This window comes from Hylobates moloch, unplaced genomic scaffold, assembly GCF_009828535.3.
Source record: "Hylobates moloch isolate HMO894 unplaced genomic scaffold, HMol_V3 SCAFFOLD_2, whole genome shotgun sequence".
Lineage (NCBI taxonomy): Eukaryota > Metazoa > Chordata > Mammalia > Primates > Hylobatidae > Hylobates > Hylobates moloch.
In genome coordinates, this window is record NW_026652277.1 from 91,661,169 (window position 1) to 91,687,238 (window position 26,070).

The 26,070-nt window shown below is 32.1% G+C and overlaps 1 protein-coding gene across 49 annotated transcripts in view; it reads right to left on the reverse strand.

Moving 5' to 3' along the window:
- RIMS1 (regulating synaptic membrane exocytosis 1) overlaps positions 1–26,070 on the reverse strand; it is a 515,539-nt gene that overhangs the window by 160,264 nt on the left and 329,205 nt on the right. For all 49 annotated transcript variants that reach the window (XM_032153372.2, XM_032153417.2, XM_032153391.2 and 46 more), the window contains 9 exons: positions 18,890–18,957; positions 16,999–17,109; positions 14,773–14,872; positions 10,246–10,369; positions 6,825–6,871; positions 4,573–4,685; positions 2,256–2,386; positions 1,620–1,791; positions 1,344–1,497 (listed from right to left, as the gene is read on the reverse strand). In XM_032153372.2, coding sequence (XP_032009263.1) covers positions 1,344–1,497; positions 1,620–1,791; positions 2,256–2,386; positions 4,573–4,685; positions 6,825–6,871; positions 10,246–10,369; positions 14,773–14,872; positions 16,999–17,109; positions 18,890–18,957 — 1,020 coding nt within the window. The remainder of the gene's footprint in view (positions 1–1,343; positions 1,498–1,619; positions 1,792–2,255; positions 2,387–4,572; positions 4,686–6,824; positions 6,872–10,245; positions 10,370–14,772; positions 14,873–16,998; positions 17,110–18,889; positions 18,958–26,070) is intronic.

Genomic DNA, 26,070 nt, shown 5'->3' on the forward strand with positions numbered 1-26,070 from the left:
AAACGTAAAGGACACTGTCAAACTTTTTTTAAAAAGTGAATTGCATTATTACTGAAAACTTATGAAGACTAATACAGTAAACACTGAGCTAATTTTAAAAGAAATGTTTGTTCTCTAAGGATAACATTTTATCAGTATTTTTTCAACATTACACCAAAGACATATAGAAACAAGGGGACTTCACAGAATAAGATTTTCAAATTAATTCTTTAATTAAAATATTATACTAAAAGCCTGTAGCACAGTATATACAGTACATTGTTTTCTACACAATTAAGTGCTTTCTTCTGCAGTTCAGAGAGAATAGGGCTGAGTGGAAAGGTTCAGAGACATTTCTTGGCTGGAGCTCTATTTAGCCTATATTAATGAAAAAACATCAGGGCCCTTTATAAAATATTTATGTTTAGCTCCCCAAATTAGTCATTATACTTCATTAAACATTAACTTTGAGGAAATTACTGATCAGGGAAGCATCAACATGAAATATTTAATTATGTGAGAAAAATAATTTAGTTCCAGATTACCAAAACGAGGCTTCTTTCAGTTGTTAACTTAGAAATGTAGTTATGACTCAAAAATTACTCAATAAGTACAGAAAAAAATAGCTTTTCCCAATCACTAGATGAATAGCAATAAAGATACTTCCTAATCTTTTAAACAATATTTCTTATGAATAACTATTAAAATATCTATAAACTGGCTGGGCATGGTGGCTCACGCCTGTAATCCCAGCACTTTGGGAGGCCAAGCCGGACGGATCACGAGGTCAGGAGTTCAAGACCAGGCTGGCCAAAACGGTGAAACCCCGTCTCTACTAAATATACAAAAATAAATTAGCTGGGCGTGGTGGCACGCTTCTGTAATCCTAGCTACTCCAGTGGCTGAGGCAGGAGAATTGCTTAAACTCGGGTGGTGGAGGTTGCAGTGAGCTGAGATCATGCCAACGCACTCCAGCCTGGGCAACAGAGTGAGATTCTCTCTTGGGCGGGGAGGGGGGCGGAATCTATGAACTATAAAGTTATTAAGATCTCACAGGTAGCAACCCACCAATGATGACAGAAATTATTCCATCAGTCAATAATCAACAGCTCAATTGGCCCTGTGAAAGAATTTTAATTCAGAGGTTTTTGGTTTGCAGCTCTGCAATTACTCTGCTATGCTATCTACATTATTTTCATTGTGAAAATGTAGAAGTAGTTTTGCCAAGTTTCGTCATAAAGATGAACAATTTTCCAATATTTTGATCTCTAATAAAACATTTGAAAAAAATCTTGAATTATTAATCACTAATTAGATCATTACAGCATAATTACTTTGTGGCAACTAAAAGGACCTTAACCTACTTTGTAGCTTTTTGCTAGAGCTTTCTCCATGAATATGTCGCCTTGGCATGAAAGGTGATGGCTGAGGCAGAGGTAGTGAAGACTCATCATGTGTCTGAAGTTTATACCAATGCGGTTCATCATCTAAAAGCGCTGTCTCCAATTCTATGAGGATCTGAGAGGGTAATTCTCAAATTAAATCAAGTACCTTTATCAAAACATAATGTAATAGCAAACACAATAAATATCACAAAACTTTATTAACTATTTGACTTGAGTTTTTAAAATAGACATCACCTCTCCAAGAAATTCACTTTCTTCTTCTTGAACTCTTGGTTGGTCCCACACAGTTATTTCTAACATTCGTTCTCTAAAATCTCTACGATGTACATGCGAATAGACAAAAGTTTGATTCCATTTTGGTTCTAGTATTTTCTTTACTGTTTTTGTCCTCCTTTTACTTTTATCACTGAAAAATAAGTATGTTTTGTAAATGAAAAAGCAAGTATATGCTGCCATCTACTGTAGTTACATGTAAAACTGCCACTGATATTCATATTATTTTAACTTATAACTCATTGAAAGTCTATAAAAAGATAATAGAGTTTAATAATATTCTAACTTCAATTACAATATAAGCAGTAGTTATAATTATAGGGACACATACAAAGGTACATTCTAAATGATGTGTCACTATCAAAGACTAATATATCTATAAACAAGGTAATAGATTTTTTTAATTGACAGATTATTTTCAAATATTTCCAACACAATTCCAAACATTTGAGGGACTTCTTTTTTCAGAGATAATGTACTTTTATCTCCTCAGAAAGAATTATCTATTATATTTTTTAAAAACATCTCAAAAGAGAAAATTCTACCTTCTCTATTAGTACAGATTTTAAGACTTTTTTTTCTAAAATGATTCACTACCTTCTATCTGGAAGAAAATACATTTTTACATAGGGATTTCGAGGACGCCCATCTACTCTAGCAGGTAGATCTGTTGCTTGCAGGACATTTACAATCAGCTGGTGCCCCACTTTATCATACCACAACTTCACCTAGGAGCAATGAGGAAAGGAATTATTTGTAAAAATCATGAGGCATTACAATTTTACATAAAACAAAATTAAAGTTATATTTAAATGAGGAAATTTTGAATTACAATACAATGCAATTACAGATATTTCTAAAAACATACCAATTTGAAAGCATAAACACACAGAATTTTACTCTTCTCTGAGTACTTTAAACATAACTTACAACTGGCAGGCCTTCAGTGTTACTGTATACTCTCACATATCATTTTATAAAATAAAACTAATAATATTTTTCCAAAAAACTAAGGGAAGAGGGAGATATAAAATCATTATTATTGTTCTTAAATGTTAAAATAAGAGTTTGAAGATTATATGTGTCTAAATTATTATCACATGACTAAATGCTTTCTCTGGTGTCACAGGTAGTTAAAATAAAAAAAATAAGAGTTTGGATATTAGGAATAAGAAATACAAGGAATTAGAAGTGATCATAAAACATATTTACTGTGGGCCTATTTTATACAGGCACCGTTAATTATTTCCTGGTATTTTTTCTCATTTTTTTTTTATTTTTTAGAGACATGGTCTCACTCTGTCACAGGCTGGAATACAGTGGCATGATTATAGCTCACTGCAGCCTCAAACTCCTGGAACCAGCAATCCTCCCAGTTCAGCCTCCCAAGTAGCTGGAACTACAGGTGTACCTCATCATGTCTGGCCAGCTTTTTAAATTTTTTTGTGGAATCGGGGGTCTTGCTATGTTGCCAGGCTGGTCTTGAACTCTTTAGTCTCTCAAAGTGCCGGGATTAAAGGTGTGAGCCACTGCACCAAGCCCTCATTTAATTTTTAGAATTAAACTATTACAGGTTATTTTTCATGAGAGAAGGAGGAAAAAACTAAAGATACTACACACAAATGACATCTTCAAACTACAAGAAGGCCAAATGATATTTCTATTAACCAAGATTTCATGAGAGTAGACCAAAGAAGTAATATACTAAAATCCTATTGTCAAACTCACAAGAATTGGAATTTTATCAGTCATTACAGTATCTGCCCTGGCAGTGGTAAGGACGCTTTAACAATGTTAACTTTAATTTTTTTCCTTTAATCTAGAAGTTACTTTTCATTTTATGTTTAAATAAGCATATGCTGTTGATAGGTATATGTTAGAACATATTTGAGAATCATTATAAGAAAATAAACTAATTTAACATAGGATTAGCTTTTCACGGTAAGGAACAGATTAAGAATTCAAACCTGGATCTGTGTAAATCCATTTCTCTGATTCTCAATTGATACCTAAGATGTGGTTTTCACAGAACCAGAATGGATTTCCATCCTCTTTTAAAATATGTGGAGAATATGAGAGATTTACACATACACTGAAGAAAAAGATGGCTGGGCAGATAAACCCAAAGGGTATTACAAAGATATTCAATATACTAAAAATAAAAGTTAAAACCATAAAAGCCCTTGAGCAATAAGCTTACATATATCTTCTCTGTCTCATAAAAATCAAGAGAAAACCACAAAGGCAGACCACAGAAATCCACAAATTATCAGAGGAGCAAAAGGTCATAATATGTGTAACAACTTGAAACAAATAGTTTGAAGTCCTTAAATTATAATATCAACATCACATTTTCCATCATAATCTACAAATACATGGCTCTTCATTATACTTAACCCTAGTTTCTTCACTCCAGGTTTCCCCATATCACATAATAAGGCAATAGTGAGAAAATGGTAGCTTTTTCAGAGAGCTTTCAATGGCAACGAAGAGTTTTGCCAAATGCCTTAGGAAGTTAAAAAGAATATTCCAAATTTAGGCTCTTCAGGCTGTAGGCTGATAAGGTTGTTACATAAAGGGGGCATGAACTCCTAATATTGTGTGTAAACAATTATTTACCTTAGAAACTTTTACATAGCACATCAAAAATATGAATTCTTTATTTACTTATGTTACCATTCATCAATTAATGTTCAGAGGATCTGGCACACTGCAAGCACTCAGTAATTATTTCTGAATAAATATGTGAATAAAGGAATAATAAAAAATGCATGAAAAACTAATGAAGTAGATTATGGTGTTAAATGACTATGTATTTATTGCAGGCTTCAAGGAAAGGTGAACATATTTAAAGACAGACTCAGACAGTGTATGCAAATACTAACAGCCTCCAACATGTACAAAAAATACATACAGAAAGTTGCCCTGGTAAGACTTGTGGGGCATCTTTTAGAGCTCCAGGACTTGTTGGAGAAATAACAGAAATGGAAGGCCTTTCCATCTTCTGAGATTCAAAGGAACTTGAACCTAAAACAAGAAAAAAAAGTAATATTTGTAAGTGTAGGAAATATTTTTAATAAAATGTTAAATGCATCCTTTATTTGTATAAAACCATAATTACTACCACTGATAACAGAACCCACTTTTAACGGGATAGATTGTCTTTAGTTGTCTATTTAAAAAATATTAAGAATGTTATAACAAAGTATTGTGCTTATTTCAATTGGAAAGAATTGATCTATGTTTCTGGAGTGCATGGTATTGCACAGGCTCTTGTATGACTTCACATATGGGTAAAGGTCTCCTTCAGAGATAAGGAAGATAATGCCTGTTAGCACTAATTATCTTGGCTAATGGATCATCTATTATAAACTGTCCTTACTGAGAAAATAAAATGAATGCATACATGATATAATTTATAAGCCACATCTAAACCAAGATTTTGTCATTGTTTCAAAATCAGATATACCATCTATCTTAGGTTTTTTTTTTTTTTTTTTTTGAGACAGAGTTTCGCTCTTGTTGCCCAGGCTGGAGTGCAATGGCACGATCTTGGCTCACTGCACCCTCCACCTCCCAGGTTCAAGCAATTCTTCTGCCTCAGCCTCCTGAGTAGTTGGGATTAGAAGCATGCACCACCACGTCCGGCTAATTTTGTATTTTTAGTAGAGATGGGGTTTCTCCATGTTGAGGCTGGTCTCGAACTCCTGATCTCAGGTGATCTGCCCGCCTCAGCCTCCCCATCTATCTTAGTTTTGATCTTATAAATGAGTATCTTGAACCTCTGAAAATGCTGCTTCAAGTAATTCACCACTAGTGATTTGTTTCAACTTCACATGGAGGAGGCTGGGTCTCCTCTCGGCCACTTGGTGAATTCTTCACTGTTCAAGTATACCCTGACACATAGAGTGTTTATAGAAGGCTATTGATCCAGCAAGTATAACCTTGAACTCACCACCATTCAAACTTAGCCAATGCTTCATTGAGAAATACTGTTTATGAAGCATTGCCTGAGTATGTGCAATCCACACATTTATTTCTATAACTACAAATTAATTCTCATGTCATCCTTTTGTGCCCTCCAAAACTTTTGTGATAAAAAACAGTTATATAAAATTGTTACTATGTGTCTTCTCCCAGGTATATTTAAAATACATTTTCCTTAAGTCTCAGAACAGGAACACTGTTATTTCTAATAATGCTTGTTTGTAATACTATGGCAATCAGTGTATTTTTTAATCATATCAAAAACATAAATTATGCAATTAGTCCCACTTCCCTCTTTGTATTGGTCACCATAAAGCTCAAAGCCAAAACTGGGTCCACCTCTAGCAGAACATAATGGTATGCATTTTATATGATAACCTAGTGTCTGTTTCCTTGTTTATGCTACTTTCATATTTTCTTCTCCCTTCTAATCACTATCACTGGTTTTTCCCTAAATCACCTTTTACTTTCTATTTCTTTAACCTGGGTTCTGTAAGAACACCTGGGGAATCAAGCCCAAGTATTAACTTAATTCCCACCCATTGCAAAGTAAATATTTGGGTCACTTCTGCATTATCATTGAAAACTTAATTGCCTATATTTTATTGCACACAATGTCATCTTCTGTCATACAGAAATGACTTTAACTCCCATATAGATAATTCTTTCAACCCTCTGGTTTCACAATCCCCTGACCTGAAGTTTACTGAAGTTTACTCCACCCATTCACTTACAAAATCAATCCACACACTTTGTTATTCAGTAATACAATTATTTGTTAAAGTGCCTACCTAGTTTCTTCACTAGGCTGCTCTTGAGACTGAGCTGCTTAGCAATCAAACTGAATAATCCAGTATCACAACAAATGTTTATGTAAATAGAACTATTCCTGATATATTAAGCTCTGTAAGGGTCCTGACTGTTATGATGCTGAAGAGTACTCCCAGTAAAGATTTTTTTTTTTTTTTTAATCACATAAAGAAGTAGAGGAAGAAAAATCTTGAAGTAGAACTTCTTTGGATTTCCAGTTATTGCCATCGTTGCCAACATCTAGTACCAATGGAGACATATTTAGTATAGTAACCCCAATTCATTATATCAAATAACTAAAGAAAATTAGAAATCTTTACTTTCAATTAGTTCAATACTTTTATAATAACAAAGAAATCTTATACTCACTGGACTCCAGCGGAGGGTGAGAGCTCTCAGGAATCCGGGGAATGTCACTAAAAGAAACAGGATATGGTGAAAATCCCATTAGTTAAATGACCCTGCCTGAGGCAATCACAGCCCATTATACGTGATGTGAAAAATCCTGCTGGGTCTTTACAGGTGTGGAAATGAACAGGAGTTACTATTAAGGCAACTACTAATGTGCATGAATGTCAAACACCACACAAAAAAAAACTGCAATAAAAAAGTTTTTACATATTTAAGAGCAAAACACTTTAACATGACAACAATCAGACTAATATTGTGGTTAAAATCACCACAATATTTTTACTACCAAAACAGCAGGTTTTGGAAATAAAAAATGTTAAAGGTAATACTTTCCTTCAATTCTAGGAAATCAAAATGACACAAATTTTACAAATCAGTAATATGCTTTAAAAACACATCTGAAAGAGTTTACTGAGTGAAAGAGATGGGAACATCTCAATAATAAAATGATGTGGTGAATATCATGGGCAAAGTTAAATGAAAAGGATGAGTTGCTTTGGAAAGTAAAAATGGTTCAAGCTTGCAACAAAAAAGCCAAATTATTTTATATATGTGAATATATAATATATATACACATATATACCCTTTATAGAGATTTATATCTCTATACTGAAGTTAGCTAAATATATGGCTATTTACTATATGGTTAGAAAGTGACTTGTGAGACCACCCATTCCTGCCACACTGACAAATTACTCTGATGAAATATATGTACTATAATCTCAACTTAATCCATTACCCATTATGACCTTACGAACCCTAGATCACCTTGGTTTAGGTATTATACTGCATAGGACTATTTTACTTCTCCTTTTCCAAAGATGTTTTAATATCAATTTAAGAAGATTAACAATATGCAAGTATTAACATGACATATTAAAGCAGACTGGAGTTAGCTAGTCCCAACAAAAATACAAGCATATTTTTTAAGAATTTCTAACCACCTACCTTATGAGCTAACTTCACTTTTTCTTTTCACTTTTGGGGGGAATGAAAACAAAAAGTGTTTTCCGTGTTTGATTGTTCTCTGCAGTTGTCATTTTGACTATTTTGTGCAAAGTAATTCTCATAATCAACTATAATTTGTACTTCTTAAAAATGACAATCTGGCCTATGCTGTGTATTTTATACATTTTATTACATATTTCTGTATGACTATACATTTATATAAAATCATTCGAATGAACTAAGAGACTAATTTACAACACCTAAAACACAGAAGAAACTATATATTCTGCTACTTTCTTCTAAATTAATGCAAGCAAATAAAAGTAAATTGTAAAAAAATCCAGGAACAATCAATTTTTAGATAGTATGACTTCTTAAAAAATCAAATTATGAAATCAGAATTTGAAGTTCTAAAGCCAGGCACAAACTTTGGAATTTACATGCCTGTGAAAAAAGAATGGTGGCAAAGTTGTTGAAAATATGTTAAAGTGACTTTTAGTTAAAATTTATTTATGTTAATTGCTTCAGCAATATTTTCAGGCATAAATTTCCACTGGATGTTTACATATCCAGTGGAATTCTTTATTAGTTCTATTTACCAGTTAGGTAGTAGAGCAGTTTTAATAACAATTAAAAGCATAAAGGTCAAGGATATTGTATTTGCTGGGTTCACAAAAAAAGTCAATACCTCGAGATGGGTGATGCCTCTTAGTGTGTACTGATCAATGTGCTTGTAAGTTATATTTACAATGATTCCTGAAATCACTATGCCACTACATTATGAATAAATATTTTCTTTTTCCTTTAATTATAGTTGCTAAACAGGACTACATTAAATATTATTATTAAAACATAGCTTTCCAGCCTGGGTAACAGAGCAAGACCATGTCTTAAAAAAAAAAAAAAAAAAGTAGCTAAAATTATTTTTCTAGGATTCCAATAATGTATTCACTAGAAAGTTGATACCACCTTTGATTCTGATTCAATTATAATCTTTGTATTCCATGTCCTTTGAATTCTATAATCTTTAAATTATAATTTTTGTATTCCATGTTCCTTTCAATTCTATAATCTATAATAGTTTAGAATTTGGCTGTGCAGATGATTACTTCTTAATTAACTTTCATAAAAAGTAAAAATAATGTTATTCCAGTCTACTTTAATTGTCTGTTACTTTTTTAAGTCACCATGAATCAATTCTGCTTTAGCTGTTTACTTTTAAACCACTATATATTTGAAAGTATTTGGCAAGTGCACAATGCTTGATTCTAAACTTTAGCTTTCACACTTTTGATTCATTTTCCAATTTACTTACCTCTTTTCCAGCCTTATATTTACCTCAGCACTAGAACATATGTCATGTAAAACTAGCATAAATTTTAGTATTGTTATTTTAAAAGTCTACATGGAAATGTACAACTTTTGCAAATGTCTTCAGTGTTCACTCTTAATAATAACCAGTTAAAATTGGTTAAAAGCTTGCCTTTATTTTATAGTTTTATATATTAATATTATTTGATATATGATCATACATTTTCATTCTTTAAGAATTATAATTATATCTTCTTGTATGTTTTGCATTGACATATATTCATGAGACCAATACAAATTAAAGGTTAGCATTTTTTCAACATAAAAAGCCTTGAAATAATGGCCGTATTAAATTTTGGAGAATAGGGAAAAAAAGAATCATTTCCAAGAACACATTCAAACATTAAGCCAAGTATAATAAAACAATTCAAAATGCCTTTAAAAATTACAGACTGGCAAAATGAGTATTTATTTTGGACCATGTGGGTTTGCCAGAAAAAGGTAACGATATGGGGAAATCTATATACATACATAGAAAATATCCCACTGGCTATAGGTAATTAAATTGTACTGAAAATTGAGGTTTTAAAAATATCATTATGACCAATTAAAATGTTAAAATATTTAACACTTCTTGCTTGATTTTAAATAAAAGTTGAAATTACTCATGGTTAAAGAGACAGAAAAAACATTCTATTCTTTAGTAGAATAATAAAAAGTTCATGTAGACATATGAAATCATTAATATTTTAAATATCACAAGAAGAGGAGTTTGTTAGTGCCTCTCTTAAAGGAAATATTACTTATTAAATTAGAATTACTTAAATATATCTGCCATTAAAAGAAAATATTTTACTTTATATTTCACTTGCAAAAAGGACATATTGATATTTTTTATATTACAATTGTTAAAGTGTGGAGCTTCTAAAATGTAGTGAAGTAAACTCAGTATTCCAGTTAAAAAATTAAGAAATTTTTAATAATCTAAAAATGTATGCCCATAATTGATGCAAAAACTATCCATGTTAACATGTACTGTATGAATGTATAAAATTCTTTTTAAAACCCTACTAATACATGTAATTTACTAAACTTAAGAAGTAAGTTTTTTTAGCCTTACCCAATAGGCCTTGAAACAATAATTTCAACTTGAGGTTCTGATTTTGATTCTAAAATAATGTTGTAAACTTCTTCATTTGTAGCTCCCGGCAGGGGTTTACCATTCCATTCTAGAACTTCATCCCCTTGAATTTAAAAAAAAGGGTATTTTTTTACCTTATATATTCTGTTTATTTTTCGTATCTTTTCTCTTTTTTAACAAAGAAATGCAAAACATATACAAATAGTTTAATTGTCTAGGCTCTGCTTTCAAAAGCAAATTGATTGCCATATAATGTCAGCTAAATGGTTCTTCTACACACTTTTTCTTTTCTTTTCTTTGTTTTTCTTTTTTTCCCCCAGAATATTACTGGTGACTGGAAACAGTACAATACAAAACTACCTTTATCTTTTGAGATATACCAGAAATCATATAAAAATAATCTCATGCTATGGGATGGAATTAGCACAGCCTATTTGGAAACATTAAAAAATAATAATTAGCAGCATGCCCTCCATATAATAAATGTAGGCGGCTCTATTTTTGAAAGATTCTTATTAAACTGTGCATAAATCCTGTTTTATTTTTGGAAGAAAGAGCAATTAATATTTGTTAGCATGAATTTCCCAATTACAAGTCATGCTTTGGTGTCTTCACCAGATGCACAACAGAATAAAAATGCATGAAAGGATTTGAATTCACACCCATCAGTTAACGCAGGTAGCTATGGCAAAATTACAAAGCAAGCAGATGTAAAATTGTTGCATGACAGTTAACCCACTTCCAGATGTTCAAAACACATAGGTACTATACATAATCTATATTGTGAACATTAAAGTACAAGTAGAAAACACTTTAAAATAACAAAACATTAATACAGTACGTAGTAGTTTGTTAAATATTCTAAGATTAATCAAGGGGAGTTAAAAGATGTTGCATTAAAAAAATACAGGCTAACAACTTACAGTTGTTATTTTAAGTAGGGTTTTCACACCATAGGTCACGTGAAAAAAAGTATTTATTTTCATAAATATTTAAGAAGTTGTAGGTACCAAATGGTTCTCTGCCTTAGACCCTTCAATTCAAAATGGTAGTCTCAGCTGAAATATTCCAACCTCAATGATGCACTGAGGTGTCTTAATTTGTTGATGCTCATGCTTATTTTGTTGTTCTCAATGTCTAGAACATTTTATAAGCAAAGTAAATTTGTGTTGAAATACTGGATCAGTATCATCAGTATACATTTTATAGCCAAGTATAAGCATAAAATCTTTTCAACGTGTAGCTACAATTTTTTAAATAAAAGTAGGAAAATTGCTTTGCTAGTATTACTTTAAAGTAATTATTTTTTCCAGTTGTTTGCTCACTGAAGAGTAAAAAGTAAATATGCGAAAAGTACATGATGCTGCTTTGGTTTGGTGAAATACTATGGTAATCACCAATTCTTTTTTTTGAGATGGAGTTTCACTCTTGTTGCCCAGGCTGGAGTGCAGTGGCGTGATCTCGGCTCACTACACCCTCTGCCTCCCAGGTTCAAGCGATCCTCCTGCCTCAGCCTCCTGAGTAGCTAGGATTACAAGCATGCACCACCACGCCCAGCTAATTTTTGTATTTTTAGTAGAGATGGGGTTTCACCATGCTGGCCAGGCTGGCCAGGTCTCCTGAACTCCTGAACTCAGGTGATGCACCCACCTCAGCCTCCCAAAGTGCTGGGATTACAGGTGTGGGTCACTGTGCCCGGCCACCAATTCTAACAGACTGCCTTAAGCTGTTACCTAGAAAAGCTTTTCAAACAGGCAATGAATATACTTCAGTGTAAAAAAAAAAAAAAAGAAAAATAATAATTACAAATTTATAATATATTAAGAGTGCTTTCAAAATTTTTTGACCAAGAAAAGAAACAAAGTTGACATCATGATCCTGTACACATATAATATGAACATGTACATATGTATGTATGTGTATATATATATTCATATTATATGAGTACATACATATATATATACACTAAAAAACATCTATAAAACAATACTTACCCTGATTTTTCTATCCTATTATGTTCTCCCTCAATTTTTTAAAGTGGTAGATGCAAATGACTACATTGATTTTACTACCCAATAATGAGTTGCAACCAGCAGTTTGCAAAAGCACTGCATTTTAAAACTCTCCTTTTTATAAGCAGCAACCTGGACGCATAACTTTTAATATCAAATTAAGTTAATACATATGCTTATTTATTTACAGATTAATAATTCCTAAACCATAATGCTTTTTTTTACATTATTTATGTATGGATAATCAAGCAGGGATGTAGACAATGAGGGTACAAAGATGAAAATGACATTTTATCTGTCTTTAAATTTGGTCATGAAGAAATGATAAAGAAACATCTCTAATAAAATATTTTATATGCAACAACAGAAGTTCATTTGAGGACCAGAAATAGAGCCAAGTGGTGCCAGGGACATAGTAATCAGTTATTGTTCCAGGTGAGATATTAGGAACCACTTTAGAATTAAGGCAACTTTAGATGAATTGTGAAGGATGGAAAGGCCTTCGACAGGAGGAGTAGAAAACTAAGTAGACAAGAGTCATTGACCACATCTTCTAGGTGGGAAACAGCCTGACAGGAACCTACAGGTGGACCAACATCCTGGACAGCTGAAAGTGTTAGTAGAGGACAAGGCTACAGAGCTTTGACTTGAACAAATGATAACTAGGAAACACCGAAGGGTCTTCATAATAAAGAGAGTGTCAGTGTCATTTTTGTGTTTTAGAAGGTTAAATGAAGTAGCAGTACAGTGCACAGACTTAAAGGGGGGCAGGACTGGAAAAAGATATTACAAGATTAAAGCAAGATTGCAAATGTTAAATAAAAGTCATATTGATTGCACCATAGTTTTATAGGCTAAGGATGTTTATATGCAAATAATTCTATTTGCATAAACGCAAATATTTAGTCAGTTCCTAAATTATAATGTAAATCAAATAGGATATATGATTGAGTCTGCAAAATCACATTACCTTCTTCAAATACATAAATCGCTTAGAATGAAAAGTACACTTGTCTGTTTTATAGTTCTTTAAGTTGAGCTTTTAACATTTCAGATTTAAGTTTCTCAGGCTCTTGGCTCATAGGGGTATTAAATGAAATGAGTCATTAACACATATTTTATATAGAACACCCCTCTTCTTTTACTTCCTAAGTAACTTCCTATTAAAACATAATAATGTGTTTATAATGTGTATATAATGTTTATAATGTGGTCTGCAAACTCAGGTTTCTGTAGTTAAAGTTATCTTACATTAGCCAACAAGGGATTCTCAGAGTTTCTGAGGCTTATTTTCGAGTCATTAGACAAACGCACACTCAGTTTATTAACAAAGTCAACCCTGATTATTTTCCTACTGAATCATAACTGGTCCTTCATAAGAAATAACAGTGTAACATATCTCTATACATATTCAAAGTTGTATAGCAAATGGAGAAAAATCTGATTAGAATTTTCTTCCTATACACCTGCACAGCAAGTCCTTGTCAAATTAAAAAAAAAATGAAAATGATTTTGAACTGATATCCTGGTAAACAAATACACTGAAAAGTCTTTAAGAGTCCCAGAATATTTTGCCAATGTTTTCAAGAATCACAAACTTAAGGTTTAAAAGTTAAGAATATCACCTGGAAATGTACTGTTAGTGTTATGGGTTATTAATCTTTAATTCTACAGCTCAGCCAACCCTGTTTCCTTTATAGTTGTCTGGCAAATACATAAACAGCCATCTAACCAAAAGATTTCTACTAAGCTCTGCAGTCAAGTCAACTGGAAGAAATATTTTAATGTGATTTTAACAAAAATGAAAAACAATTTACCAAAAATAGATTTTAAAATGTGTTACTATTTAATATATGATACATTTACATATATTAAATAATTTCATTGTGTCATGTTCAGTTATAGGGTAACAAAAATAAATTTCTAAATACCAAGAGGTAGCACATCTACATGAGTCACTTTTAAATTTACTAATATTTTATTATACAATCTGTATAAGAAATGTGATTATGATTATGCTTTATAAAAAACACTGCTCCTGAATAAGTGTTTTAGGACCACTCTGAAAAAAATTTGGTAATTACTGTAGCTTAAAATATAAACTAAATAACCAAATAGTGATATAAATTTTTTTCTCAAAGATAAATTGTTTTAGATTTCAAATTTTGTAGCAATATTATGACGTCATCTATAAAGATGAGTAATTCTTCTATATTTTACATCTATTTATTTTTATAAAAAGAAGATTCCTACCCTTACTCTTCAGATTGCTGCTGATGTAGAGTTACTTATTATTGCAATTGGTAAATATTTATATCAGTCTTTATTCATACATTAAAATTTAGTGACTTAATTGATATATACATACATACATGTATGTATGTATGTATGTATGTATGTATGTATGTATAAAACTAACCCCAAATCGAAAACCACCAATTCATGTTCATGCATGGAGAACACACTGTTTAAATATTAAAAAAAGAAACTTTACCTGCTCTTAGGTGTCCAACTACATCTGCTAGGCTACCCTTCTTTACTTTGGTGATGAAAGCACCAAGTCGTCCTAAGTCAGTCATTTTTCCTCCAACAACCTGGATAATTACAAATTTATAAGTTTCCAAGACTCATACTAAAACATAAGCTTATTAGTTTGAGGAATTAATCTTACATTCTTTTATGACGTAGTTGAAATTGCATGTAGAAACATTAATGAAGTGAAACACTTTTTTTTTTTTTTTGAGATGGGATCTTGCTCTGTCACCCAGGATGGAGTGCAGTGGCATGATCACAGCTCACTGAAGCCTCGACCTCCCAGGCTCAAGTGATCCTTTTAACTTCGGCCTACCAAGTAGCCTAGACCACAGGCATACACCACCATGCCTAGCTAATTTTTAAAATTATTTGTAGAGACAAGGTCTTGCTATGTTGCCCAGACTGATCTTGAACTCCCGGGCTCAAGCGGTCCTCCTGCCTCAGCCTCCCAAAGTGTTGAGATTACAGGTGTGAGCCACCAGCACGTCACCTACATTTTTGATTAAAGTAGCTGGGAGCACAGTTTTGAAAACAAAACATCTCATATTTGAGATGACTATGTGTCCTAAGGAAGTTTGTGTACTGATTTCTTTCTTTTCATGTACTGATTTCTTTCTTTCTCTTTTCTTTCTTTCCTTTCCTCCCTCCCTTCCTTCCTTTTTAACTCTCTTTCTTTCTTTTTTTCTTTTTGAGACAAGGCCTCACTCTGTCACCCACAGAGGAGTGCATTGACGTGATCATAGATGGCTGCAGCCGTGAACTCCCAGGCTCAAGTGTTGCTCCCACCTCAGGCTCCCAAATAGCTGGGACTACAGGCATGTGCAGGCACTACAGTCAGCTAATTTTTTAATTTTAATTTTGTAGAGAAGGGGTCTCGCTATGTTGACCAGGCTGATCCCTAACTCCTGGGCTCAAGCGACCCTCTCACCTTTGCCTTCCAAAGTGTTGAGATTAAAGGCATGAGGCACTGCACCCAGGCTGTACTGATTTCTTAAAAGCAAGCTTGTCCAACCCACTGTCAGTGGGCCACAAGTAGCCCAGGATGGCTTTGAATGCGGCCCAATAGAAATTTGTAAACTTCCTTAAAACATTATGCTTTTGTTTGTTTGTTTTTGTTTTTTTTTTAGCTCATCAGCTATTTTTAGTGTTGATGTACTTTATGTGTGACCCAAGACAATTTTTCTTCTTCCAATGTTGCTCAGTGAAGCTAAAAGATTAAATAGCTGTGTCTTAAAGTGACCTAACAATAAAAGGGCACCATAAATAATGCATATACATAGAAGACAAGTGCCAGGTCGTCCCTACCTAGTATCAAACAGCAAGTGTTTGACACTGTTTACATTAAAGTTCATTTTTCTTTATCACCCAAATTCATGTGTACCATTTGAATTATTATTTCTACATGAAGATAATATCCCATTGTCAAGATCAGATCTTGATCAGATCTTGATCTCTTTTGTATATGTGTGGTAAAATGTAGGTCTATGACTATAAAGACTGTAGATTCAAGCCAAGAAAATGACACCTTTGGGAAGCAATTTACCATTGTGCAAAGCTTAATAGCCTAAATCCATCTCTGCAGCTGACCATCTCATCTGAAACATGTATCTATGCCCATAAGACTATCAAAGTCTGAGTTTTATTATAGAATATTTAAAAATCTATGACTAAGTTCTTTCCAATGCAGGGGCTCAAATATATATAATTTAAAATGAAGAGAATATCACCAAAAGTTGAGATTCATCCACAATTCTTAGTGGCATACCCATTAGTGGAGGTAATCAGAATTATTTCATAGCAGGAGTAATTAATGGTAATAATCAGTAAGACAGCACTATTAAGTACATTAATTTTTAAAAAATTCTTACAAAACTACTGTAATTAGAAAGTGATCCTTTTAATGATGTTTATGTTGCTGCCTAAGTTACAATAAAAGTCCACATTATCTATGCTACTTTCCATTTAAATCTTTTTAATGCAAAAAATCATCCTGAACTTTATAGTCAGAAGAAAATACATTAGTTTTGCTAAATTTTATTCAATTTTCCTAACACATCTATATGCTACATCAATAAAATTATATAAAATATTTAAATGACTTTAAAAACCATTGCCAGAAACTCTGATGAATACAGACCATACTGTAATTCACCCTTTAAGAAACATTTTAAACCAGCATACTTACTTTCAGACCCAGCAATGCACCTGATTCTTTAGGCATGGTTGTTCTCTTGTTAAGAATAACACGTCCAATTAATCGGTCCCCCTCTTTAGATGGTTGCCACGTTACAGGATGCTGTTAAAACATGAATGAGTTTAAAAAGTAATATATACAGAATGGAATGCATTCAGCTATAAAAAGAATGAAGTCTTGTCATTAGAGGTAACATGGATAGAACTGCAGAACATTATGTTAAGTGAAATAAGCCAGGAACATGTTAGTTCCCGCATGAAAGCTAAACACTGCATGTTCTCACTCACATGTGGAAGCTAAAAAAATGTTGATGTCATAGTAGTACAAAGTAAAATAGAGGATAAAAGACGCTGGGAAGGTAGGGAGAAGGGAAGGGTAGGGAGAGATTTGTTAAAGAATATACAATTACAGCTATATAGGAGGAATAAGTTCTGGTGTTCTATAGCACTATAGGATGACTATAGTTAATAATATATAGTTTCCAAAAGCTAGAAGGAGGACATTGAATGTTCCCAATACAAAGAAATGATAAATGTTTGAGATGATGGATATGCTAATTACCCTGATCTGATCACTACACATTATAGGTACTGACACATCACTATGTACTGCATAAATATGTACAATTATTATGTGTGAATTAAAAAACAAAAGAGAATAGGAACAACTGGCAGAGTAACTTAGAAATCATTATTGAAAAATATTTTCATTTATAATATCAACCTAAAAATATTTTAAAATCCTAAGGAATTGATAAATAACCTGGGCATATCCAGACAAAAATATTATTCAGTGGTAAAAACAAACAAACAAAAAAGCATTATCAAGCCACAAAAAGACAGGGAAGAACCTTAAATGCATATTGCTAAGTGAAAAAAGCAAATCTGAACAGGCTATAAATTGTATGATTCCAACCACGTGACATTCTGGAAAAGGAAAAACTATAGAAACTAAACGATCAGTGGCTGTCAGGGACTCAGTGGGGAAGAAATGAGAGAGGGATGAATAAGTGGTGCCAGGGATTTTTAGAGCAGCGAAACTATTCTGTGTGATACTGTAATGGTGGACACATGACATTATAAATGTGTTAAAACCCACAGAATGTATAACATGAAGAATGTACCCTAATGTACACTATGGACTTTAGTCACTAATAATAACACATCAATATTGGCTCATCAGTTGTAACAAATGGACCACTCTAATGCAAGATGTTAATAACAAGGTAAACAGGTGGAAAGGGGTGGAGTAAGGAAGTGTATGGGAATTCTGTACCTTCTCCTCAATTTTTCTGTAAACTTCAAACTGCTCGAAAAAGGCCTATTAAATTTTTAAAAAGTAAACAACTTGCTTTCTTTCCTATAGACACAAGTTATTGGTTGTAGCATGATGCAATTTCCTCAGTTAAAAGACACTCTAGAGGAAATTATTTCAGTGGACTCCATCCTTGGCTTATAACAATTTTCATTTAGAACTATATTTCATTTGTAGCAGAAATTTATACTAAAAGTTTCTTAAAGTGGTTGGCAAATAAGTATACATTTTTAAATGGTTCTAAAATGGAATCAATTGAAATTTAAAAATATATCTGCTTACATAAAAAAACTGATTCTGTATGTTGACTTGTTAATATCAATATCCATAACCAAACATCTCAATCTTACTTATAGTCATTACTTAATAATCGTTTTTTACTTAATTTAAAATTTGTTACAATTATTCAGTAATAACTGCTTTTTTCTTCAAAATTGTACTATCTTAAATGAAATCAATATTTGCCCTTACCAAATGAATAATAGAGCAGATATCACATATCAGACAAAGGACAATTAACGAGCACACATATTCCCTAAACTCCAAACACACTTTCCAGAAAACTTACCGAACTAATAGGTGATGTCTCCCGGCTGTGCCACGTGGCAGGATCCAACCAGTAATAATCCAAATCACCTGTGCAATACAAAAAGAATGAAAAGTGTAATGGTATTAAAGAGAAGAGTGTATCACTTTAAGCTTTACTTCTTCAATCTATAAAGTAAAGGGTTTTAATATCATAAGCTTGAGCGTGTACATCGCAGAATGATGCATACCTGTGTTGCAAAGGTTGTGACCTGAATCACTGGAATGAATGTATACTACAAGTGCACTTCATACAATGAATGACTACCTTTTTCTCTCATAAATCAGTCTGGAAACACATATAAATGTACAGAAAAAAAAAAAAAAAAAAAAAACAGGGTTAATCTGCCCCTCCTAGCCTTAAAGGACTGTCCATACCCAGCCACAACCTGCTATCTAGTGATGCTAGCTAAAATTTTATTCACTGAAATGAGGTAAGTACTAAAATATAGTGTCTCTCTTCATACTTTCTGAACTATACAATATCTTTCAAAATTATTATTTGATCTTTATCTTCTCTCATCAACTAAAAAATATAACATACATTTTTTAGGACATGGTGATGAGTAAATAAATATGAAAAATAACTTTTTCCAAAAGACTGGCTACAAATGACAGAGTACTCATAAGTTCTAACTTTGTAAATATGTGTTTATGAACCTTTATTTTTGATCTTTCGGCTTAACAATATAATGCCAAAGAAGGCATCTGAGGAAAACTGAAAAAACTTCAATGGAAAGTATCAGTGCTTTCAGTATTTGTATAGGATGAAAGGCCAGAGAAAAACTGGGTAACCTACATGAGGAGATATTAGGGAAAACAGGGGAATAATTCCCTTTTAAATTTTCGACATCAGATTAACTCAATAAAATTTTTCTCTGCATAGATCTTGAAAGAGAAAAACATAAAGTGAGTAAAGCATGCTAGTTAATAATGAGCTATCTAACTGTTGGGAAAATATGCTTGGTTGATGCCTGTAAAGATCATAGGTAAAGAATTGTATGTACATGACAGGCATTGCAGATACAGGCACTATAAACAAAATGCTACATGAAATAATTTTTAATAATATTTAAAATATTCAGGCATAAAAATCCATACACTTCAATTTTTTAGGAACTGCTTCCCTTTTCCTTAAATATTATTTATACAGGTACTACAATAAACATTTTTCAAATATTCATGTAGATTACAGTAGTATATTCTATGCAGGGGTTAATATTAGAAATTTCATTAGAAAAAACTATATTCTGTTAAAATGTACTTCACACAGATTCCATATCTCTCTCCAAATCACATACTTTAAAAATGTATACGTGGTTTGATGCTAAAAAAGACAAATCTCTATACTCCTACTGGGCCACCTCAGTTAATGGAATATTACGAAGTCAGAAAACAACTTTTTTTCTTTTTTACATTTATTGTTTGTAAAAGTTCACATGACTATTCTTAAAGTAGCTCTCTCTTTAGTATTATGACAGCTTGTTCTGAAAGAAAAACTATATTAATAAAATTGAAATTACTACTAACACAAATGTTATAATTCAAAAGGATTGCAATTTGTAAAACTCTATCCTATAATTTCATATACTTAGTAAAAATGCCTAATGACTTCCTGAATGCTGATTCATTTTGAAATTCTGTGAAAATTAATAGAAACACTGAGATACTTGAAGAGAAAGAAAATTGTATTTCCCCCAAAAAGAAAAATTGATCATTAAATCAAAAGCTACTTTAAAAAGTCTTTGAAGTTTAAAAAAATGACAAAAATTCATTCTACTTTGAACACTTCAAGAAAACAAAAGTTTATTGTATCCCTCGATAACCTGCTTAGGTCTTGAAAACTACTCCTCAGGATTCTTCTCTGGTTCATGCTCCAATTTCTCATATGGTGGTTCAACCCCTTGTTTCACTCATATTATCCTAAGTAAATCTATTAATATTATAAATCAAATATGAGTGAAACATGGAGTTGAACCACCATATGATATATATATATATATATTCGTGAATATTCGATCTGCAAATAACTGTTCTTATAGGCAAAGGACCAAAAGCTGATGTTTCTGGGTAAGATTCAATGGTGATACTCAACACACTTTATTAAGAAAACAGTGCTATTCTATGATATATAAGCTTTGTAGAATAATGATGTTGAATGGAGAATCTAATTTAATTGGTTTGGTACTGGATGAATATTAAACAGTCTGTCAGATGATTCCAGTGAGGAGCCAGGACTCATACAGTATCCCGTAATAAAATGGATGCTACAGATATTGCAGCTTAAACAAATTTTGTTTTTTCCAACTTTGGCCATACATAGTTTTGTAGCTATCTACTAAATACTGTTAACAAATGTAAATGTAAAAAACACATTCATTATTTTAGCATACAATATTTGTATATATTTTAGTATACAATTATACTTCCTTCATATTCTGAATGGCTTCTAATAGTTTTCTTATCACTAATTTCATCATTACCCATTAAAATATAACACTTTTGCTTAAAGACTTACAAAAATTAAATCTAAAATCTAAATACTTAGTTGTAAACTATATTTGTTTCTTCTATCCCTCTAATTACTGTTTGAAAGATATTACTGAACTTTTAAGCACTCTTAATTTTTCTTTATAACTAAGATTTCACTATTATTAATGGAATAAGCAACACTCAACAAAACATGCTCCTAAAATATTCAGAGTCTAATATTTCATTAACACAAAACATTTTCCTTGATTACTTTTGTAATAGTTGATTAAAGATATTGACTTCCAGGTGGCATAGCTGCAAAATGATAAATTCACGGTATTTGCTTATGGAGTCAATACAAAAGTACCTTGGTCCTCACAGTCAATAAAATGTCCAAGGAACTAATTCACTATTACCATTAATTTAGAATCAGGAAATATGTCAGCTGCTTGTGTCTATGGAAATGTCTCAAGTTCATAACTAGCCAAGTTCAATGAAGTGTTATAATTTCGAGCATTATTTTTTGTGAGGGATTTTAAAATTTTTATACTATCCCTTGTGAAAAAGTAGGTTGTTAAACTTCATAAACACACAACTATCAATGCAGAAATAAAAGTCAGCTAAATTACACACGAATTTTCTGTAAAGAGAACCAGTGTTTTCTAAACCCAGGTCATTATGATTAGAGTATGTAACAAGGCATAAACATGTATCTTTATCGCTATAATTTAGAATTGTGTATCTTACGATGTCTAGTGTTAAAGCACAATGGATTTCAATAAGATCAATCTATGCCAATTAAACAAAAATCCCTTCGAAATAATATACAGGCACGATTGAGCATGTGTACGTTAAAACTACAAAAAAAACCATTCCTTTAATTTCAAATATTAAATATCTATTTAGCAATTTACATGAAAGCTCTACTTGACCAAGTGGAATGTGTACCTAATGTGCAGGTAGTAAAGGAAAGCTTATCTGTCCCAAAGCCTTGAAGTATTAGAAAATTGGAACTTCTTGACTATCTCTAGAAGTAATATGCAGCGTATTTTTAACATCATTATAATGAATAACAATAAAAGATGGAATTCAAACCAATTCTAAGATTGGCTCACAGCAACTCACAGCAATGAATAGCAATTTCAAATACATACACGTGGTCACCTTCAAAAAGAGATTGTTCTTTCTAGATATTAATAGAATAGATTTTCATTCAAAAAAATGTAAATTTCACAGACCAAAAATCAGAACAAGTATCCTTCCCAGGTATTTCCTGAACCTCTTAAAATATTTTCCTCTTTTACTTTTTTGAGTCCTCTATGGCAGGATGTGAGTTGGAACTAAATGAAACATTGAACAAAATATGTTTATTGAATGTTTTTATGCACTGCATACACAGTGCCAACTGAGTTCTAAGCCAACTGAGTTCTAAGAACAGGTTTTTAAGTTGAGACAAGGTAAGATATTGACACGTGGACACATACCGTGGTCAGCATACATGAGTTAAGTACTGTTTTAGTTACACTGTGATATTAAAAATATAAACATTTTAATATTTTACAGGGATATTCATTTGGGAAACAGTCTTCTCATAGACAAGAGTTAAAATCTGAAGTCTAAGAACTAAGATAAACTCTTAACTCTGGGTTAATATACTGAAAATACATTTTGAAATGTTTCTTCATATTTCAGAAGTCTATTTAAGATGTTTCCATGCCTGCAATGGAAAAGTGTGTTTCCACTTCCCCTAAATTATATATAATAGAGGAGCTAACTTTGGAATAAATAAGCAATAATTTGCTATACAGCAAAGTCCTAGAAAGTCCAATTTCACCTAACTACAGGTCAGGGATAAGAAATAAATATTATTTAATAGGGCTTATTATCTAGGCATTACAATAAAATGAGAAGATACACTTGTTAAATTTAATTATTAATCATACAATCTATAAAATATTAAAGTGTATTTTATAAATAAATCTATGTGTACTGTTGCAAAATTTACATAAATTATCTTTCACAACTGAATTACTGTCATTCATGATTAAATTATTGTCAAAGTTCCTAGTATAGTGAAAATACTGGTCCTCAAATACTTTTTGTTAATTTTATCCTAAATTGAGGCCAATATTCACTCCCTAAACATATCTGAAGGCAAACACTGCATAAAATTAGGTAATACAGATTTTTGTCCCTTGAGCTCAAGGCCTAAAGCCTTCAGACCACTGGGCTTCAGCAAGAACTTCTTTAACAATTTTAAGTAACTTAAAATCAAATTTCTGGTTTTGGTTCTAGGACCAAAAAAAGGTATAAATCCTTGGGAGAGTTACATATTATCTCTAGCCATTAGGAGTTTGTTAGCGCTATTGTTTCCTAAATGCATGTTAGAAATTTCATTTTGGATGGCAGCTATGTTTACCACCAAAGATACTCAATATAAATAACAATCAAAGAAATACAAATCAAAACCACAATGAGATAGCACCTCATACCTGTTAGGATGGCCTACTATAAAAATTTAAAAAGAAATCAGTGTTGATGAGAATGTGGAGAAATTTTGGAACCTTTCTACATGGCTGATGGGAATGTAATCAGTACAGTCACTATGGAAAACAGTATAAACGTTCCTCAAAAAATTAAAAATAGAACTACCATATGGTCTAGCAATACCACTTCTTACCCAAAGGAATTGAGATCAGAATCTCAAAGATATGTCTGCATTCCCATATTCACTGCAGCACTATTCACTATAGCCAAGAGGTTGAAACAATGTTCACTGACAAATGAATAAAGAAAACGTGGTATAAACATACAACATAGTATTACTAAGCCTTGAAAAAGAAGGAAATCCTGCCATTTTTGACAACATGGATGAAACTTGAGAACATTGTGCTAAGTGAAATAAGCCAAATAAGAAGGAAAATATTATATGAGGAATATAATGAGGAATATAAGTAGTATTATATGAAGAATCTAAAATAGTCAAACTCATGGAAACACAGAATAGAGTGGCAGTTGCTAGCAGATGGGGAACAGGGGAAACGGGGAGGTATAAGTCAAAAGGCACAAAGTTTCAGTAATACAAGATGAATAAACCCCTAGAGATTTACTGTATAGAATTGTGTCTAGAGTTAACAATACTGTGTGTCATACTTAAAAATTTGCTAAGAGGGTAAATCTTTAAGTGTTCTTATTACAAAAAAGAAAATAAGAAACAGGGTGGAAGTTTTGGAGGTAACGGATATCTTTATGGCATAGAATGTGGTGCTAGTTTTATGAGTGGGTATTTCTCTCCAAACTCATTAAGTTGTATACAATAAATATGCACAGCGTTTTCTATGTCATATATACCTCAACGAAGTGGTTTTTAAAAAAAGAAAAATATTTCCCTTTTAAAAGTTCCCCTTTGTTCATAATTGCACTCTGCTTCCATCCGAAAACCAAGAACATCCCTTTGTCTTTCTCTCTGATATGTAACTTTGATAATTCAGGTAAACTGAAGTATTATTAAGTTGATTCATGTAAATGTGTCAATTATTATTTATTAAGTTATTGGTGTGACAAAGATATTTGTATTCAGAAAATATTCGTACTCAATGAAACCTCCGGAGTTGAACTACACCAGAGAGTGATTAAACATTTGCTTGAAGCCCTGTGGTGCCATCCTTACGTTTTATAATTTTAGGACACAGGCAAGGAAACTCAGTAGCTGGTCCAGGAAAGGGAAACTTTATTAACATATTTGGTAGCGGCAGTACTTTTTCTGGTTGTATGTATTGTTTGTCGAATTTGACAGCAAATTTTTGGGATGCAAACACCACCACGACACAACTCTACAAAGCAGTTATATGGAACTCAGAATCAAAATTTCTGGCTGAATCATGAGCGCAGTCATTCAAATCAGAAGATAACTCTCATAGAACCCCTCTTTCTTCTGAGGGTAGAATGAGATCATGTGCATGAAACTGCTTTATAACTACAGGGCACCACAGAAACCCACATTGTCAGAGTATAAAAATGTATACTAAAAACATTTTGCATTTTTATATAATTATAAGCATTTCTGTCAATTCTAATAGCATGTACAAACTAAGAAAAATATATTTTTCTACCCAGCAGTTTACTTATTTGAAATCTTGAGTAATCACAAAACTTCATTATGTTTTAATTTCTCCATCAATATTATATGCTAATATTTATAATCGTATTCATATAACACTTATAAAATCAGCGATTATGCAGTAAAAAGAACTTTGTACTCCGAGTTGGAGACTTGTGACTATCCTAAATCTGCCATATTAGGTGCATTCTCTTGATAATATCTCCTCATCTCTATTAACCTTGTCCTCTTTTACAAAATAAGAATAGTGCCTTTCCTCACAAACACTTCATGAGGATTAACTGAGATATGTCAGTATTGTGAATTGTAAAGGAGTTTAGAAATAAAGCTTAATGTCTCCCTACACACTTGAGATGAAGAATATGAAATCACGGTGTTAGAGATCAGACTTACAGTTAATTAGTGATCGTAACCAAAATGTATGTAATATCTGTAATCTTTGCAAAATATGCTTTGAAATGGGTTTAGAAAAATGCTGAAGTCCTGTTGTTTGTAAAAATTATTAATTGGCCAGATTATTCAAGATATCCCTAACAATGTTTCCTTGAAGCCAGCTTGTATCACACCTTAAA